The sequence below is a fragment of the Oryza sativa genome, chromosome 4 (genome assembly GCF_034140825.1).
Source record: "Oryza sativa Japonica Group chromosome 4, ASM3414082v1".
In the NCBI taxonomy this organism is placed as follows: domain Eukaryota; kingdom Viridiplantae; phylum Streptophyta; class Magnoliopsida; order Poales; family Poaceae; genus Oryza; species Oryza sativa.
Genome location: NC_089038.1, coordinates 34,137,974 through 34,157,905, shown reverse-complemented (window position 1 = coordinate 34,157,905; position 19,932 = coordinate 34,137,974). Strand labels below are relative to the sequence as shown.

General features: G+C 42.6%; 3 protein-coding genes across 3 annotated transcripts; 2 read left to right on the top strand and 1 right to left on the bottom strand.

The window, feature by feature from the left end:
- The first annotated feature begins 3,246 nt into the window (after positions 1–3,246).
- LOC9268485 (uncharacterized) lies at positions 3,247–6,389 on the top strand. Its single transcript, XM_015779835.3, has 4 exons — positions 3,247–3,566; positions 3,665–3,898; positions 4,214–5,434; positions 5,516–6,389. Exons 1-4 carry the CDS (start codon positions 3,340–3,342, stop codon positions 6,141–6,143), a joined length of 2,310 nt encoding a protein of 769 aa, XP_015635321.1. The 5' UTR covers positions 3,247–3,339; the 3' UTR covers positions 6,144–6,389.
- A 593-nt stretch (positions 6,390–6,982) lies between these two features.
- LOC4337272 (glutamine synthetase, chloroplastic-like) lies at positions 6,983–13,746 on the top strand. Its single transcript, NM_001402450.1, has 14 exons — positions 6,983–7,097; positions 7,185–7,462; positions 7,891–7,930; positions 8,111–8,214; positions 8,310–8,358; positions 8,499–8,605; positions 8,719–8,806; positions 8,922–9,050; positions 9,167–9,241; positions 9,581–9,634; positions 9,714–9,751; positions 12,515–12,674; positions 12,755–12,815; positions 13,202–13,746. Exons 2-14 carry the CDS (start codon positions 7,221–7,223, stop codon positions 13,339–13,341), a joined length of 1,287 nt encoding a protein of 428 aa, NP_001389379.1. The 5' UTR covers positions 6,983–7,097; positions 7,185–7,220; the 3' UTR covers positions 13,342–13,746.
- Positions 13,747–14,144: 398 nt separating this feature from the next.
- On the bottom strand, positions 14,145–14,978 carry LOC4337271 (uncharacterized). The gene is made up of 2 exons (XM_015779711.3): positions 14,662–14,978; positions 14,145–14,474 (listed from the first exon to the last, which is right to left on the bottom strand). The coding sequence occupies exons 1-2, from the start codon at positions 14,875–14,877 to the stop codon at positions 14,310–14,312; spliced, it is 381 nt and encodes a 126-aa protein (XP_015635197.1). The 5' UTR covers positions 14,878–14,978; the 3' UTR covers positions 14,145–14,309.
- Positions 14,979–19,932: the final 4,954 nt, after the last annotated feature.

Sequence of the window (19,932 nt, the reverse complement as noted above, 5' to 3'; positions counted from 1 at the left end):
GACTCAGTGCCTCTAAAAATGCAATTGTTTCTTTCTATCCAAATCTCCCAAAGCGTGGCCAAGAATACTGAACGCAGCCTTTTCTGTTGCAACTTTTCTGCCTCATCTGTTTGCTCGCGCCACCAATTGAGGAGAGTATCGTCTATGGTCATATTGAGGAAACGTGACAGCCTGATCTTGCGACCAATGTCCCGCCATACCTGCTGCGTGAAGGGGCACTCCATGAAGAGGTGCCGTACTATTTCAAGATTTCTGAACACAGAGTTGGCAAAAGTAATTATTTGGCCAGCCCCTGCATTGCAATCAATCCGTCGTCCATATTCTATTTTTTGCCAGCAACCACACGAAGAATTTGTGTTTACCCGGTGCCCAAGTCTTCCATACAAGCTCGGCTGATTCCGAAAATCGTTTTGCCCATGAACTGCATGGCATATGCTGATTTCGCCGTATACATGCCGCTGGCTGACCACCGCCGGAGGATTGTGTCATCAGCCCCTTCATGGATCACATCTCCTGCATTGTGGAGCACTTCCCATACACATATATATTCCTGAAGCAACTGTATTGTCACCTTCCGCGGATATCTTCGATCCAAGCATTATTGGTTATTGCCTCAAGAGTCGATTTGTTCTTCCTTTTGGAGTGCTTGAAAAGGTTTGGGGCTAGATATTTCAACGGCTGATCTCCTATCCAGTTGGATTCCCAAAATTTTGCCTTTCGTCCATCTCCAACTGTTACCTTGATGGCGGCCACGAACAGTGCACAATCGGTGAGGGCGGCGGGGTTCCTATCCAAGATTTTTCCGGGCTTGTCCACTCGTACCAGAGCCAAGAGCCAACATAGCCTCAGCGATCGTGAAAATTTCTCGAAGCAACGTAGTTCCTTCAAAATCTGTTTCCATGCACATCACAACGTACGGATCACGATCATTACTCCAGAATCTGAATTCTGAAATTTCCACAAAATGGATGAACTGATGAAGGGAAGTCCAGCCTCGATCCAAGATTCAATCACAATGTGCCACATCGGTTTGTTAAGATGGTCGTAAACAGTTGCTGGTCAGAATTCTTGCTTTTCCTTTTACAACTTTTTTTTTGGAACAATTCTGAAGAATCCTTGTCCCCTGAAGGCAGAATCCTTGCCTTGCCTTGCCAAATGGTTTAGTCGATGACTTGAGGTCCTTCTAACTGTTCATTCTGATTCTGAACAGTCTACAGATTAAGGTGACCATAAGTTTTAGATATTATTCCAAGGCATATCAAGGAGGCCCAACCTGGAGGATGTAGAGGCCGTTGGTTTTTAATCCATAACTGAAAAAAGGACTACCTATTGATACTTCGACAAATTTATGTCTTCAAATCTTACAGAATTTTCAACTAATGGATATAGCTAGTTTTAAATAAAATAACAAAAAAGAGAGACAAATATGTCAAAAATCATAAATTTAGAGAAAAGAACTATTGTAAAAATCTAGTTTTGGTGAATTGTAACAGGATGCAAGTGCTATGTAACTGAGTATAAGTGCACTGTAAATGAGTATAACTACAAGTTAGATATACAAGAACACAAATCTTAATATAAAGATCCTATGAACGAAAAAGTAAAAGATAGAAATATAAAAATCTGTCGCAAGTGAAATACTAGCAAAACCGAAAAAAAAAATCAAGGAGCCCCAACAGAATCCTCACTAAAAACAAAACGAGACAAAGGACGGAGAAACACTGTCGGGAGAAAAACTCGGAAGACAGCACTGAATGTCTGAATTTTTGGACTTCTTTTATCTAACCATCAGATAAAACAGGCAACTAAAACGAAACAGCACAAATTTAAGAGCATGGAGGACTCAGTGCACAGTACGATTGTGATCATCAAGGGCATGCATATGAGCAAATGCCATGTTTAGGTTCGGCGAGCGAGCCTTCGTTGTTTCCATCACTGTCCTCCATGGCCGTGCTCACAAATAGCGCCAACTTAAATCAGCAAATTAACGAACCACTGAAACTCTGAAAACATACGAAGAAAAGAAGAAAATTCTACTTACAAGCCAGAAATTAAACTCAGACTCAAAACATGAAAAAAAAACACAAAATTAAACCTAGCACATAAGAGAGGAGAGGATAATGATGAATAGATGGTAATTAAGCAGGATGGGTGATTTATTACTCCCTGCTTAATGAACAGAGCTTAGCCTTCTTATATATAGCACTGGTATCAGCAGGAAACAGCAAAAGGGAGAGAAGGGTTTTAATTTCTTGGCGCCTACGGATTTGCGTTAGGTGAGCTAATCGTGTTGGACTTTTGGTACAAAGATAAGAGTTTAAAATCAGAGCATGCAGAACACGAACTATTCCATCACCTAACCTAACAGTATGATTGCTAAAGCTCAAAGTCGATATCATACAGTATTCCCTCTTGCTACTAAGTGATTTCTGCCAATTGGTTCTGAAAGATCAAATTGCCGTTGTTGTGTTAACATCATCCATCATGTTGAGACTAATTTTCTTAGTATTAGTTGCCTTTTGGAATAGGGTAATTTTATCATCTTAAAAAAAATGCCGGGAGATACTACACATAGTGTAAATTTTGGTACCTCGAAGTATTTTTTTTGGTGTAAAAATTAGATACCTTGAAGTATTTTTTTTTTCAAATTGCTATTGTTGTGTTAACATCATCCATCATGTACTCCCTCCGTCCAAAAAAAAAAGACAAACCCTGGGTTTCCGTGTTCAACGTTTGACCGTTCGTCTTATATGATTTTTTTATAATTAGTATTTTCATTGTTGTTAGATGATAAAACATGATTAATACTTTATGCGTGACTTGTCTTTTTAATTTTTTTATAATTTTTTCAAATAAGACGGACGATCAAATGTTGGACACGGAAACCCAGGGTTTGTCTTTTTTTTGGAACGGAGGGAGTAAAATTTAAGAGCAATTTTACCATCCAACATTTGGTATCTTGAGATACTCTCTGGTGTAAAATTTGGTACCTCGAGGTATCAAAATTTTGTGTGTAAAATCTGGTACCTTGAGGCATCAAAAAATTTTGTGTGTAAAATTTGGTACCTCAAGGTATCAAATGTTATATGGTAAAATTGATCATAAAATTTCACTTTGGAATATGTTCAATTCATTTCCAAGAATGCAGTTGGCGTAAAGTACAAAGGCAGGTTCTTCGGAAGAAAAGCGTAATTTGCTTGAGTCACCTCTGAGAATACGTAACCGCTATAGGAGACACGGATATTCATCTCACGTATTCGCGAGTCCGTCTCCTTCTCTCCTCTCCACGGCGGCGGCCTCGCCGGAGCTCCGCCACGAATCGAACTTCGCGAGGTCGAGATGAAGAAGCGGAAGAGGCGCGGCGGTGGCGCCTCCGCCGCCTTCGACCGGAGCGTCTTCCCCATCCTGCTCGCCGCCGCCGCACGATCCACTCACCGGCGGACTCCACACGGCTCCGACTCGACCGTCGCCCGCCTCCTCCGCCGCGCGCTCTCGCGCTCCCGCCCGTCGCTTCACCCTCTCCCGGCCTCCCTCGTCGCGATCCTCCCCCTCCTCCTCACCTCCAGGTACAGTACAGAGCCTCTCCTATCCTCCTCCCCCTTCTGTTTTTTTTTTCTTTTTTCTTTTTTTTTCTCTTTAACTTGTGCAGAAATTGGCAATGCAGCTCTGCTTCTGTGGCCGCGCTGAGCTGCGAGGTGCTGGGTGCAGCGGCGCTCCAGTCCATGGAGGCTAGCGAGACGCTTGCGTCCGATGCCGCCATTGCCGATTGCTTGGCACGGGCGCTGCGGCGTGGGAGCCAGCGAGTGGCAGAGGCTGCCTGTAATGCTATAATGGATCTCTCTGCTTCTTCTGCTGGCAGGGAGCATCTTGCGGGCTCTGCTGTTCTGCAGAGCATATTGTAAGCATATTTACTGATTGATCTGATTGTTTTTTCAAATTCAATATGTATTTCGGCTTTAGTAGCTTGTGCTATACTGATATATACTACTAAATGTCAAGAACCGCTTGACTCTTATGTTCACAAGATCAACTTAACCAATGTGCCCATGTATAGATCAATGGCAAGTCTGCAGTTATTATGATAAACTTCCTCTGGTAGCATGTTAATATGTTATGATGAAGATGGCTTGATAGTTTATAACTAGATGGGAAGCATTGCCAGGCCTTTTAAATATGATGAATATCTTCGACTGGTTGAATTCACTTCCTGTAGATATCTATTTTCTCAGGTGGAATTTATTTCTGGAGTCATTGATATCAGAAGCACTGAGTGCTCAAAAAGTGCTTCTAAAGCAAATAAATCCTTCTACTTGATGGTTGACACATTGGTATTCATGGTGAATTCCTGTCAAGTTGATACCTTGCATAATCTGCAACAGGATGTAGTTAGAAAAGTTCTGCCTTTGTTGCATAAAATCTGGAAGAATGTTGATAAACTGGGATCGTCAACTGACTGCATCAACTCGAAGAATCAACTTCAAAGGAAAGAACATGAGATATCTGAAGCTATTTTTAGGCTTTCAATGAATATTGCCTGTCCAGCCCACCTGGAACCTGATGAAGTCAGACGAAGCATTTTTGGACAATCGGTATCTGACTATGAAAATTTTCTCCTAAACTACTGGGAGAAGTCGACTTACTTGGTCACTAGGAAACAGAAGAATCTGCATGTGGATAGTGTATTCACTTCACTGCTTAATGAATTTGATCTGAAAACACCTGATACTATCATCCAGTCACTTGTAAATGGGATTGTTTCTTGCCCCGCTATTGCTTCAGATGAACTTGACATTAGTTCATTTCTCCGTGAGGTTCAAGGTTCCTTGGGTGCCACTGTGAAGTATAGGCAAGATATCAGAGTTGTAAGAATAAATGACCAATGTGATCAGACCTCAATAGGTTATGCGATGGAGGAACATTTCTTTGATGATGGGATGACCTTCCAGGATGCAGATGCATTCGTTGAAAAATGTAAGGATGCATTTAAAAATGGTTTCTCAGTTGCCTTGCGTGGTATGGAGTTCCGTTCTGAAAAGATTGCTGCTATAGCTTCTGCTGTAGCTGATTTATTCGGTCAACCTTCTGTGGGAGCTAATATATATTTCTCCCCTCCAAGAGCTCAGGGCCTGGCCCGGCATTATGATGATCACTGTGTACTTGTTTGGCAACTGCTTGGATGCAAGAAATGGATGATTTGGCCTGACACAAAGTTACTTTTGCCTAGACTATATGAACCTTTTGAACCTTTAGATGACTTGGTGGATGATTGTGGTGGGAGGATGGAAATTTTGCTTGAAGGAGACATAATGTATGTTCCTAGAGGCTTTGTTCACGAGGCTCACACTGATGTTGATGTTGGTGGATTTGAAGTGAACTCAACTGTTGATTGCTCACTCCATTTGACCCTTGCTATTGAGGTTGAGCCACCCTTCGAGTAAGTACTCTTCATATCTATGTAAAATTCTCAGTGTTCCATGTCTAGTGTTTCAGCATCTCACTATTACTGTTGTTGCAGGTGGGAGGGATTTACGCATATTGCCCTTCATTGTTGGACGGAGAAACACTGGAGCTCTCCATTTGTTAAGTCCCAAGAGGAGGCACGAACTTCGTTATTTGCTCTCCTGTTGCATGTGGCAATCAGGCTGCTTTCGAAAAATGATGCAACCTTCAGGAAGGCATGCATGGTTGCAGCAAAGCTTCCACCATCTAGTTCATGTACGACAACTCACTCGAAAGCTCTCAGAAGCAACCAAAGATCATTTTTTGATGAGATAATTAAGAAAATCGACAGGAGCTGCAACTTCAAGGAGGCATTGATGTGCATTGGGCTCGCAGTGAGAGAGAAAAACGATGAGCCCTTCCAATGGATGTGTTGGCTCCGGCATCTGCCGCAACACGGAGGCACAAATGACCAAGTCGATTTCTGCAACATTTTGGGAGCCCTTGAAGAGCTTCTTGAGGCAGTCAGCTGCAACCTTGAGCAATCCTTAACTGAATTTACAGACTTCAAGTTGAAATTTTGTAGGTGCGTAGCGTACGAAGACGCGTGTGAGAGCTTTGAAATGTTGCTTCAGATGTATAGAACGACTAGGAATCAGTACACGAGGGGAATGCTAGCATTGCACAGGAAGCATGAAATTTAACTTCTGGAGTTTGGAGAATTCCCTCCTGACAGATAAAGTTCAGTGATCAGCTAGGTGTATCATTTCTCCCTGACTAGAAAATCTGTCTGGAAACATTTGCCCCACCTCAATCATCCACAATTCTGATTAGATTTTAACTCAACTATCATGGTCTTTTGTCTTGTGGTCTTACAGTTCTGATTAGTTACAACTTGAGTTCACTATTGTCATGATATGACTAATGATAAAAAATGAATCACTTGCTCATGCTGCAAAGCTCCACAGAATCTCTCTGCTCAAGTCTCACACTCTCACATGACCACCTGATCTACTGCTACAAAACTGCAAGTTGATAAGCAAACAAACACAATTTGTTGCCACCGACCAGATGGAATCCAATCTATGACCTCTGGACCCCAAATCAACCCGTTGGCGCTGCACCTGCAAAGAGATGACGTTTCTAAACCGCTAATCTCCTCCCCCAATTATTGCACCATCTGAGGGTCAGTCATAACCTCAGTGACAGTCTTGTATTTTCTGAATTTCTGGCTGCATCCCCCCCCCCCCCCCCCCAAGATTATAAATAACAAACAAATACTAAATGTACAATTTGCAGGTCAATGAACGCTGCACATAAACAACAATAAATGGGTCGCTGCTGCGATCGGAGGTAGACGTGACAAGGAGAGCCGCATCTTCCATATCCAGGAGAAGAGAAAAGATTTGATAAATCGAAGAAGAAAAAATTTTGGGGAAAATTTTATCCTGGGGACGCTTGGATTGTGTGCTGGTTGCCTCCGATGGTCGCAAGGGCCAGAAATCTCGTCCACCCAAACCGCGGGGAGCCCTATCCCCTCAGCAAAAGCCAAGATGCTGCTGTTCCCGCCCGCCACTAAAAATATTTATGCACCTCCTCGCATTAAAAATTCCATCGACGTCGCCTCCTCTCCTCCTCCTCCTCGTCGCTGCATTCCGGTGAGTCCGTGCAATGCCTGCATTTTGTGTTTTCGTGCTCGGTTTCGTCTCGTTTTTGCTGATGACAATGTTGTTTGTTTGATGCAGGTTGAGTGAGTTGGTGATTATCTGTAGGGGGTGAAAATGGCGCAGGCGGTGGTGCCGGCGATGCAGTGCCAGGTCGGGGCCGTGCGGGCGAGGCCGGCGGCGGCTGCGGCGGCGGCGGGGGGGAGGGTGTGGGGAGTCAGGAGGACCGGGCGCGGCACGTCGGGGTTCAGGGTGATGGCCGTGAGCACGGAGACCACCGGGGTGGTGACGCGGATGGAGCAGCTGCTCAACATGGACACCACCCCCTTCACCGACAAGATCATCGCCGAGTACATCTGGTACTGCAAATGCTGCATCTCACAGTGACGCTTCTGTTCTTGGTTTGACCCACACAACAGTAGCAGTAGCAGCAGTTTCAGACTTTCAGATTTCAGATAAGCCAAATCCGCACTTTTTACTAGCACCAATTTAGTACTACTGCTACAGTTTGTAGGTTTTGCACTGCACCGTTCGATTAGGGAATTGGATGGTTGAGATATGAATCATAGGATTAGCTGTGAGCAAACATTAGTAGAGTACAAGTTTTGCCTTAAAATAGATAAAAGTTTCTCAAGCATGGTGGTGGCTGGTGGTGACTCACACTAGCTGCTTTTCAGTTCCCACACTTGAATAATAATACTTCAGGAGTGCGAATCCCCGATGCGTTTTCCTGGTGAAAGCAGCAATATATTAACGAATCTGCAATCCTTTTTGCCACATTCTGCAGGGTTGGAGGAACTGGAATTGACCTCAGAAGCAAATCAAGGGTATGCACTTGGTATCATCATTATCACAAATGTTCTTGTTCTTGGATAAAGATACCAGTGCTGTCTTTAGGAAGAGAAGTTGCGTTTTTAGGGGATTAGCAGTGTACACAGCGCCTCCTTTCGTTATTTACTTTCTACCTCTTTGGCCCTTGAAAGAAAAATCGAATGCCTGTATTTCAGACAATATCAAAACCAGTGGAGGACCCCTCGGAGCTACCAAAATGGAACTACGATGGATCAAGCACAGGGCAAGCTCCAGGAGAAGATAGTGAAGTCATCTTATAGTAAGAAAAAATATTGCAGTACATGTGATTCTTCAGTAAAGCATTCTAGATTTCTAATTCTGTCTCTTCTCTTGCGCTGTCCCCCCTGATTTCAGCCCACAGGCTATATTCAAGGACCCATTTCGAGGTGGCAACAACATATTGGTACCATCCCTTCTCCTTAATGTTTTATCCTTTTCAAATGTGCTTTTCATACTAACCTGCACATAAAAGATTAGCTGTGCAATGGTTAGTGGCGCATGTGAAAAATCGCATGCTAGCTGATACAAAATCTGTTGTTTCAGGTTATGTGTGATACCTACACACCAGCTGGGGAACCCATCCCTACTAACAAACGTAACAGGGCTGCACAAGTATTCAGTGATCCAAAGGTTGTCAGCCAAGTGCCATGGTAACTAAACATCAAGCACTTTTGTGCTATAAATTACAATAGAAAACATGGTTTTTCCATCTACTTTTGTTTACATGTGAAGTTGAGACATTTTCTATGCACTATTTTTCTAGGTTTGGAATAGAACAGGAGTACACTTTGCTCCAGAGAGACGTAAACTGGCCTCTTGGCTGGCCCGTTGGAGGCTACCCTGGGCCCCAGGTATTATACTGAACAAGAATGGAGCTTTGTTGATCAGATAATAATAAAGATAAGGATGGTTTAAGTCCATGTGTTGTGTATGCTTAATAAAACACTATCATGCTGGATATTACAGGGTCCATACTACTGCGCTGTAGGATCGGACAAATCGTTTGGCCGTGACATATCAGATGCTCACTACAAGGCATGTCTTTATGCTGGAATTAACATTAGTGGAACAAATGGAGAGGTCATGCCTGGTCAGGTATGTGTGTTGTTATTTGTCAATTAGTTTTCTGAATCAGTGGATATGTTTTAACTTCTATGAAGAACAAATCCTAGTGTTTAACAAGTGAAACTTCACAATCCTTATTCATGCAGTGGGAGTACCAGGTTGGACCTAGTGTCGGTATTGAAGCTGGAGACCACATATGGATTTCAAGATATATTCTTGAGGTATTTCAAATAATAATAAAATATTTCCCTACATAATGAAATTTTGGTTCAAATAATAATAATAAAATATTTCCCTACATAATGAAATTTTGGTTTTCTCTCTTAATTTTCAAACCATGGTTTAAAAATCAAGCTGCATGCATATTATTGCCAAGACGTTTACATGTGCACATTTTGTGATCCACCTTGACATTCTTACAAATCGCTTGTTGAAAGCCATCATCTTTGTTTTGTTCAAAACATCAGAATGTTGCATCCTATGAATGGCTATACTTTTGCTTATATCAATTTCTGCATCAGTAAAAGCACTTCTAATTATCGTTTGCTCACTGTAATCAGAGAATAACGGAGCAGGCTGGTGTAGTGCTTACCCTTGACCCCAAACCAATTCAGGTATGTCCTAGTAAATTGTCCCCAACTTTAAAGCGAATCAAACGTTAAAGGAGACTGAACATATATAATGTACTGACAGGGAGACTGGAATGGAGCTGGGTGCCACACAAACTACAGGTTTCATTATCTTCTTCTGATGTTAAAGTATCCTGCAGCATAAGAACAAAGCTTAGAACACTTAACACAGCTTTGCTGACATTTTTCCTTTGAGAGAACAACTTTGTTGACCGAACTAATGCCTATTCAGAGACAAAAATAAATTCCTTGGGAATTTGATAGGAAAGAAAACATATGTGTAAGACCTAAAATACCAATCCAAATACGGACCGAATATCAAGTGTTCGTAGGTGTTAAATCTATTATATCTATAAAGTAATAGAAAAAGAAGCCTCCACGTTTGCTCTCACGGTCTAGAAAATCCCCCGTTAATCGAAAGAAAATAAGAAAAAAAGAAAAATAGAAGGGTATTAGGATTAGGTTTTGTGTTAACGGAAAAAAAAACAAAGAGTAAACGGACAAAAAAAGTTGGAAACGGAAAAAAAAAGTTGGAAACGGACAAAAAAAAATCCAATCGGACAAGAAAGAGAGAAAAAAGTGAAAAGGGACAAAAAAAAAGAAATTCCAATGTTAATCAAGAAAAAGAGAAAAAAAATAACCATTGGGTCATAGTAGATCCAGATTATAACAGTTTAGATTTAATATAGGGTGTGTTTGGATTCCAATTTTTTTTCTAAAAACATCACATCAAATGTTTGGACACATGTATGGAGCAATAAATGTGAACGAAAAAAAAACCAATTGCACAGTTTGCATGCAAATTGCGAGACGAATCTTTTGAGCCTAATTACGCCATGATTTTACAATATGATGCTACAGTAAACATTTGCTAATAACAGATTAATTAGGCTTAATAAATTCGTCTCGTAGTTTCCTGGCAGCATCTGTAATTTGTTTTATTATTGGACTACGTTTAATTCCTTCAAATGTGTGTTCATATACTTCAAAATTTTTACACCTAAACAACTAAACACGGCCATAATAGTTATATAACTAATATAAATCTTTTTTTACGGAAGCTTAAAGTAACTATAGGAATCGAAGTAAAAAAAGCTTGAGATGGAAATGACCAAACAAACCACATGCACAAGAAAAAAGGAAAAATAGAAGGGTATTAGGATTAGGTTTTGTGTAAATGGACAAAAAAACAAAGATTGGGTGTGGTGTAAACAGACAAAAAAAAAGTTGGAAACGGACAAAAAAGAAAAAATAGAAACGGACAAGAAAGATAGAAAAAGTGAAAACAGACAAGAAAAATAGAAATTCCAATGTTAATCAAGAAAAAGAGAAAAAAAATAACCATTGAGTCATAGTAGATCCAGATTATAACAGTTTAGATTTAATATAGGGTGTGTTTAGATTCCAAAAAATTTTGGCGAAAAACGTTACATCAAATGTTTGGACACATGTATGGAGCATTATATATGGACGAAAAAAACCAATTGCACAGTTTGCATGTCAATTGCGAGACGAATCTTTTGAGCCTAATTATGCCATGATTTGATAATGTGATGCTATAGTAAACATTTGCTAATGACAGATTAATAAGGCTTAATAAATTCGTCTCGCAGTTTACAGGCGGATTCAGTAATTTGTTTTGTTATTAGTCTACGTTTAGTACTTCAAATGTGTGTCCGTATACTTCAAAATTTTTACACCTAAACAACTAAACACGGCCATAATGGTTATACAACTAATATAAATCTTTTTTTTACGGAAGCTTAAAGTAACTATAGGAATCGGAGTAAAAAAAACTTGAGATGGAAACGATCAAACAAACCACATGCACAAAGTTTATTTCTAATTTAACCAATTGGATTAAGAACTAATGCATTAACTTATTTAAGTAATAAGGGCATGTTTAGATCCGCTGACAAGTTATTTCACTCTGTCACATCGAACGTTTTAACACCTGTATGAAGTATATTATGAAGTATTAAATATAGGCGAAAAAATAACTAATTGCACAGATTGCGACTAATTTGCGAGACGAATCTTTTAAGCCTAATTGCTACATGATTTGACAATGTGGTGCTAGAGTAAACATTTGCTAATGACGGATTATTTAGGCTTAATAAATTCGTCTCGCATTTTACAGGCGGATTCTGTAATTTGTTTTGTTATTAGACTACGTTTAATACTTCAAATGTATGTCAGTATATCCGATGTGACATGGCAAAAATTTTCACCCCTGGATCTAAACACAGCCTAAGAAAATTGGACTCCGCGTTTGCTCTCATGGCCTAGAAATTCTCATATTAATCGAAGTCCATATAGAAAAACAATTTACATAGATAATTAAAAAATAATGAATATTGGAAGAGAAGGCTAGAGTTCATACTGGTGTACAATTTATAACTAATTGAAATACGGAATCAGAGAAAAATAATAATAGAGTCCATATAGAAATACAATTTTAAATAGCTTAAATTCGAAATTAAAAAAAGGAATATTGAAAGAAAAAACTCCATATCAGTATACAATTTAGAACTAACTAAACTTTGGAATTAAAAAAAGAAAATATAAGTAGAAGTTTGAGTCTATATTGAAATACAATTTATAACCTTAATTTATAAAAATAAAAAATAAAAAATATTGAAATAAGAGTTTACAATCTATATAAAAATACAATTTAGAAAAAAAAATGAAAATTTGGAATAGAAATAAGGAATATTGGTAGCTAGCCGCGCAGTTTGCGCGGGCCACCATACTAGTTGTTATTGAATACAAATCCAGAATAAGCCTGTATTCACTTCGATTGACTGAATGAATGTTCTTTGTTTCTCAAACAATTGAAATATACTGATTGTCTTGCAAATGTAGCACCAAGAGTATGCGTGAAGATGGAGGATTTGAGGTGATCAAGAAGGCAATCCTAAACCTATCACTTCGCCATGACTTGCATATAAGTGCATATGGTGAAGGAAATGAAAGGAGGTTGACAGGTTTACACGAGACAGCTAGCATTGACAATTTCTCATGGGTATGGTTTCAGCGGCCTTTTTATATCTTTATGTTTTAATTTCTATTTTTAAGCTATACTAACGAAACATTTCATTAAAGGGTGTGGCAAACCGTGGATGCTCTATTCGGGTGGGGCGAGACACCGAGGCGAAGGGAAAAGGTATATGTTCTTCCATGTCCCCTGAAATTGTTGTGTTTGGGATTCAGAAAACACTAACATCCACTGGTATATTAAGCAACCAATTGAGCCCTCCAAAACCAGAGTAACATAGTTTTTATAGCAAATAAGCACATCATGTAGTAACTGCCCCTATTGCTCATTTGTACTTCCGTAATTCAATACTTCGTTGTTACGCTCCAAATATTTCAGGTTTGAGTTGAAAATACAAACATTTTTTTTTCTGAAACTATGAAAGAACACAACATCAGCAAATGCATGTCTTGTAATGTTGTTTTCACAATTCACAAATGTGCAACTTAGTATTTGCATTTTTCAACTCAATCTTATTAACTTGCCCTTACAATGCTAAATCTCCTTGCTGATAGGCTACTTGGAAGACCGTCGCCCGGCATCAAACATGGACCCGTACGTCGTGACAGCGCTATTGGCTGAAACCACAATTCTTTGGGAGCCAACCCTCGAAGCGGAGGTTCTTGCTGCTAAGAAGTTGGCCCTGAAGGTATGAAGAACTTGGACGATGAATCGGGGCAAATAAATCCCAGCAAAATTTGTTTGCTGCCCACCAGTCTTGATCTTGTATTTCTTCTGTCTGGGGATTGGTCTGTACAAATCTGCAGTTTCTAGAAAACCACGCCACCTTCCATTCGCCAGTTAACATTTTGGTTGAACACCACACTTGATCTGGGTCTGTATTTTGAGTCCATTTGTGAGTGACAGAACGGATGATGAAACACATCAGGGACACTTTTAAGTTTCTTCAGTCCTGCGTCCTTCCCTCGAAATAAAAATGTTTCCTTGTTTTTTATCCCGGGCTAAACCTGTAGTTGCGATGAAAACGTCACTATTGGAGACTTGGAGAATATAATTTGACAGTTGACACTCGACCATCATGGACTGGTGTTAGTTCTCAGCTGTGGTCAGGGTTCACCTTTCTGATCGAGTGCCTGACCTGAATCCGTAGCGGAATGACATTTTTCACCAAATTTCGATCAAATTTTGGTTGAATTTTACTGTTTCAAATTTGAATTCTAGAAAACCATTCGAAATTTCACTCATAATCTTCTTTCATCTAGGGGTGCAAGTGGGTCACCCACGAACCCATTTATAGGTCAAAATAAGTGAGTTCGCGGGTTAGTTTAGCCTATAAATAGGTTTTCGCGGGTAGCCACTTGCACCCTTAGTTTCATCCCTCGTCAAAACATCTAAATTTTGCGGTTTTTGGTTGGTTTTCGTCGAAAACTTAAACCCTGGCTGTGTCATCTCTGCAGCTAGCTAACAGCAATGCATGAACAGAGCAATGGCAACACATACAGAAGAAGCAGCAGCAGAACATCGATCGATCTCTTGCGAAGAAGGGTACATGTAATTTCATGACGAAATTAACAGTCCAAGAGAGTACTTAGTACTAGTAGTACTCCTACTAACTAAGCTAGACAAGAAGATTATACACGGACAAACAGAGAAGCTGACAGCCTATGGTTTCTTTGGGTGCTTGCGTTTGGGTGGAGACGGAGAGTGCATCGCCACCCCGCTGTAATCAGCGCTGTCGATCAGCCCTTCTCTTGCGCCCTCATCATCATCCACCCAACCTGCCTTCGTCTCTGCAGTCTCCTTCGTCGTCGCCTCCATAGCCACTACCTGGACATGGACACACCATGAGCTTGACAATTATTTCTTGTTTTTCATCTGCATTTCTAGCTGAAGATGGTAGTGCACAATGTGCTATTCACTGACATTAAAAAAAGATTATGCAGCAGAGGCAGGCACAAGAAAACACATAAAAATTCAGTTTTGCATTTTATGAACATATGAATAATGAACTCACCTCATGTTGCTCCTTGTGCTTGCCTTCATGCCGGTATTGGTGTCCTGACAAGCCTTCTCCTATCAGTTCTCTGCCTCTGCGACCAAGAACTCGAGCCACTTGATCTTGCTGCCTGCTCAGTGAAGAAGCAGCAGCAGAAGAGACATCTGCAAGATTTGCTAGGACGAGTACTCCTGAGACAAACACTAAGCAGAGTAGCTTCTGATCAATAACCATGGTTGTGCTGATGACTGGTGACAACTAACTACTGGAAATGGAGATGGAGAGAAGATGAACTGATGAAGCGAATGCTCCCTCTACATGTCTCCTCGAGGTTTATATATAAATTGGCGAAGGTTGCAGCGACAGAAATGGGCCATGGTGTCTGCACTCTAACATATTTGCAAACCAGGCCCCATCCTGAATAATACTACTTGCAAGGAGGTTAGTTCACAAAAGGCTAAGCTAGCCATTAGCATGATTGAGATCCATACTCCATTATGCAAAACATGCCGAGACATAGGGCACTATTGCCATAATCATGTGTAGTTTGTGGACCATAAACGTCACATGCATGTGAGTGAGCAGATGTTTGGAGTGTACAGTAGTTGTGCTTATTAGGTAGGGGCAGAGGGGACAGCAACATTTGGCTACTTGCTGTAGGCTTCTTTGTTACTAATTTTTTGCTCATTAGATCCCTGCTAAATCTGACAAAGGTGAAGGTCATGAGGACCCAACACCCAAGAAAACACCCAAAATTCTGACTATTGACCAATGCTGTCTGCTCTAACAGCATGATCTGATGACCCATGCTAGCTAGCTGCTCAAACTTTTCTTCTCATCACGGCATCACGCATGGTGATGGTGTCTGAATGTTGGCTTATCTCCTCCATCCTAGCTGCATGGACAGCATGGTGTCGTCAGATAGTAGGAGCTTGATTTGATGTTGTCTGTCAGTGAGTGTTGCAGTGCTAATTTTGTTAGTAATCGTAGACTTCTAGCATTGATAGAGATGAGCATATACAGGCTGATCCTTGATGATGGCAGTTTATTACATATGATCCATGAACATGTAACTAGTGCTATATGAGACAACAAGTTAGTATATATGCATCACAAGAAATGGTCCTGAGAGGCTGAAATCTGAGCTAACATGAAGCAGGGCAGGTGAGTGATGGCCCATGGCTACAAGGATTTGGTGCGTGCCTAAATGCAGAGAGAAGGCAATTCCAAAATGGTGTATCTTTCGATGGACACATATGTAGGCTGGAGGAATGCAAGGTTGGCAGCATGTATTGGCATGTCATTAGCTTTGTATTATAAAGCTGATGCATCTCATTAATGCCTGGATTATACTGATTAGAGTATGGCATGAGGTATGCAGTATGGGGGGCTCGAGACAGGGAGGTCAAGCTCAGGTAGGGCTTCTTTTATCAGACCCCAGCCTTGTCTCTTTGCTGGTCACGGAGCTGGCCATCTCTCTGGATTATGTGTATTTATGTATGGACATGTCAACTAAAATAGTCGTCAGCAGCCAACAGCGTTACTGTTGATTGTCCGTTTGGTCATCACTAATCCATTTCCTGGCTGCTTCCCTTGTGCTTTAGAATAGAGTATTAAGCGAGAAACTAAACTAAACTAAGAAATCGAACGAATTGTTTGGTGTTGATTGACGCCAGTGTTGATTGATTCGCAACGGCCTCGCGCATGTAAGTAGGACGAGGGGGGTTTACTCGAACGGTAGTCGCATAGTACATGGAGAGTTGTTCGGTGTGAGACGAGCACGTACGCACGCTGTCATGGGTGGATGGGAGCACGCACGGTTGCCGTTGCAGTTGCAGGCGTGCAGCGGGAATTTTTTTTATTTTTAATTTTTTTTATTAAAAGTTTTACAAAAATAATTTTCTATTTTGAAAATTGACGGAAGTAGTCGCCTACCGCCCTTTGGGAAGGCGATTTTTAAAAATCGCCCTCCCAGAGGGCGGCGAAAATGACGTGGCAGACGGCCGTTCGCTCTCGGGCGACGGCCGTCAACGAAATTTGCAGGCGGCCCCCTTGCCGCCCTCCGCGAGGGCGATTTTGTACTGTGCGGGGGGCCGCCTGCAAATGGGCGGCGAGGGGGGGCATGGAATTTTGCAGGCGGCCCCCTTGCCGCCCTCGGCGAGGGCGATTTTGTACTGTGCGGGGGGCCGCCTGCAAATGGGCGGCGAGGGGGCATGGAATTTTGCAGGCGGCCCCCTTGCCGCCCTCCGCAAGGGCGATTTTGTACTGTGCTCTATATTTTTTATAAATATCAATAGTTATCAAATCTTTTTATATTGAAAACTATACAAGATTAAAATCTCCAAGACTGGTAAAATACAATTTTATTATTTTTTAGGGCATATTTGGATTGTTACCGTACAAATATTTTGTTACCGTACAAATATTTTATTAATTTTTAGGGCATATTTGGATTGTTAGTGCCAAATTTTTCTTCACGACCAAATATTTGGTAAGGTAAAATTGCATTTGATCATATTTGGTTTGCTGCCAAAATGTAAAATTGTAGTGAAGAATGTTCTACATAATCTCAAATCTAGATTACGTATTACCAATGAATAGGCTTCCATTTTCGTGTGTTGTGTGCTAGTGGGAAAGAAGATATGAAGAGGTTGCCTTCAGATTGTCAATTATATAGCGTCGTTTTCACTGCAATATATGTGAACTCAATGAGATACATTATTCATTAGATGTGACAAGACGATCACGCGTGGGCGTGATTCACTTTATGTAAACAGGCAGCGCCGAAAGTTGATAGTGATAACTCGAGCTGCCGCTTTTCATGTGTGCTGTTGTGGACTGTGCGCGCTACTGGATCTGACACTACCGTGCAGCGCCGAAAGTGTGTTGTCGTGAGCATAAGTTGTTCTAGCACCATATGAATGAAAAGAACTATGTAGACGAGACAAACACAAGTAGTACTGCAGTAGTAATAGCAAAAGTAGTACTGCTTTACAAGTTTGTAAGCCAAAAGAAACGGTCACATAAGGACTGAAGAGGTAGAACACTACTGACGAGGCCTCTTACCCCTGTCCCTCCTACCCTGCGCCCTAATGTGCCCGTGGGAGTACGTGAGTCGGTCCGGGGGTACGGCACGGCCAACCCGTCCTGCCTGTACAGGTGTGACCTCTGGCTGCTCCTGAGTGTGTGCCTCTGGAGCTCCTCCAAGCTGAGAGGAGCCTAGTACGTCGTGGTGGTCTGCACCGTGCAAGTCGTCGTCGTAGAACTGGCTAGTAGGACCAGTCCTACCGGCGTGAGACGAAGAGGCCCCAGTACCGAAGATCCCGGCTGAAAATCCTGCTGGACAAGGACCATCAGTTTCGTACAGGTATTTAACAGTATTAATAAAAAGTAAAGTACCGTGTGGGCGAGGGATCGACGCTCCGTGAGAGGAAGAGGTGGCGAACGCGCCCGAAGAGGTGGCGAACGCCCCTGCGGAGCTCGTGGAAGCGCCGGTCGTGCCTGCGAACGTGCTCGAAGGCAGACGAGGTCCTGCGATGAGGAAACGTGCAGTTAAAACATGGTGACATAATCGTGCAAAAGCTGAAACAAAAATGAACTAATATCTGGGCTGAACTGTACCGTGCGAAACCGGTGCTGTAGGTCGCACTGATCCGAAGCTAGGGCGCTCGAAGGCAAACGAGGTCCTGCGAGGATGGATCATCAAGTTACGACGGGGTGATGTTTTCGTACAAAAACAGAAACAAAACTTAAGAAACCTCTGGGCTGAGCAGTACCGTGCGAAATAGGTGCCGTAGGTCGAGGTCCTGCTCCGACGGTAGGCGCGCGAGGCCGTGGTTGTACCGGACCAACTGGAGGTACGACGTCCACGGCGCTGCGACAGGAGAAGACGCGCATGACCGCGCGCATCTTCTCCTGCATCCGGTCGAAGGTCACCCTCTGCTCAACGTCAGTCAAGTGCAAACCTCTGTTCAACCTCACTTGGACTGCGGTGATATCGGCACTGATATCCCGTGCGGCATCAGCCTATGCAAGATGGAAATAACAAATTCAGTAGTTGTCCTATATTATGCAAGATAAATGAAATAATTGTAAGAAGTAATACAAATTGGATGTACCGCCACGAAGTAGTCTCGGTCACGGTGCGTGGGATACGCGTCCGTGACAGCGGCAACGTGCGGCTCTGGGGCGTCTGGAGTGAAGGTCACACGCGCACGAGTGCGAGGAAGGTACCAACGAAGGTAGTCACGGTAGTTCTCCTCCGTGTGTGGGAAGAGCTCGTTGATCACCTCCTCTGTAGCTAACACCCAGTCGTCAACGTACTGCTGTACACGTGGAGCCCAAAGTGCGCCTGCTAGCTGTCCCCGTCGAGTCAACCTGTGAAGAGAGGTAAATTATATGGCTCGATGAAGTAATTATCATAAAAATTTAGAAATGAACAATCCGAACTCACGAGTGGTCGGCAGGGAGGACGGTCGGCTGCACGTTGCCCGGAAACACCTGCCTAAGTCCGAACTGTCTCATCACACGCTGCGGGCAGTGAGGCTCAACGAAAATGTCGAACACCATCGGCAGGATGGTGAGCCAGTAAGCCTGGTCGCATGTGCACAAGGACGAAAGTCCTAGCGGTGCTCTCGCAGCGACGGCCTCTTCTGTGTACGGCTCCCAGATGACGTCGCTCGGCTGGAGACGGTCAAACTCGAACACGAAGTCCGGGTAACCACGTCTCACCTGGACGTGAGCGTAACGACGCTGCAATAAACATGATCGGAATTAGACATGTTATGTGAAGAAAAAAAAAAGACGACTGATAAACTTATAACGCAGCGAAGTTGCACTAACCCCACGTCGACACCAGTAAGTCCCCATCGTGGGACCGTCCTCTGGCCACTGCGCGCTGCGACCAACCCCATAGGGTGCGCTGTCCACCACTGGTCGACCTATGGCAAACCTCTCGGCTGCCCAAAGCTGAAGCAACATAGGGCAGCCAGCGATGATCGCTCCCGCGTCAGTCTTCGTGCACGCCTCACAGAGGGCACGGTACGTGGCTGCTAGCACGGCAGAACCCCAGCTCCACTGCGGCACGTCCTGTGGCTGAGCATCCGCGATGGACCGTGCGTAGTGGACCAGCCGGAAGTCCACAGCGTGCCCGTGGGTGCTAGTGAACATCACCCACCCGAACAACCACAACAGGTACGCCTCAAGGGAGCGTCGGACCGAGTAATCATCAGCGTCAGGGTGTAGAAGGTCCGCCTACAATTAAGAATGAAATGTTAGTACAAAACACTC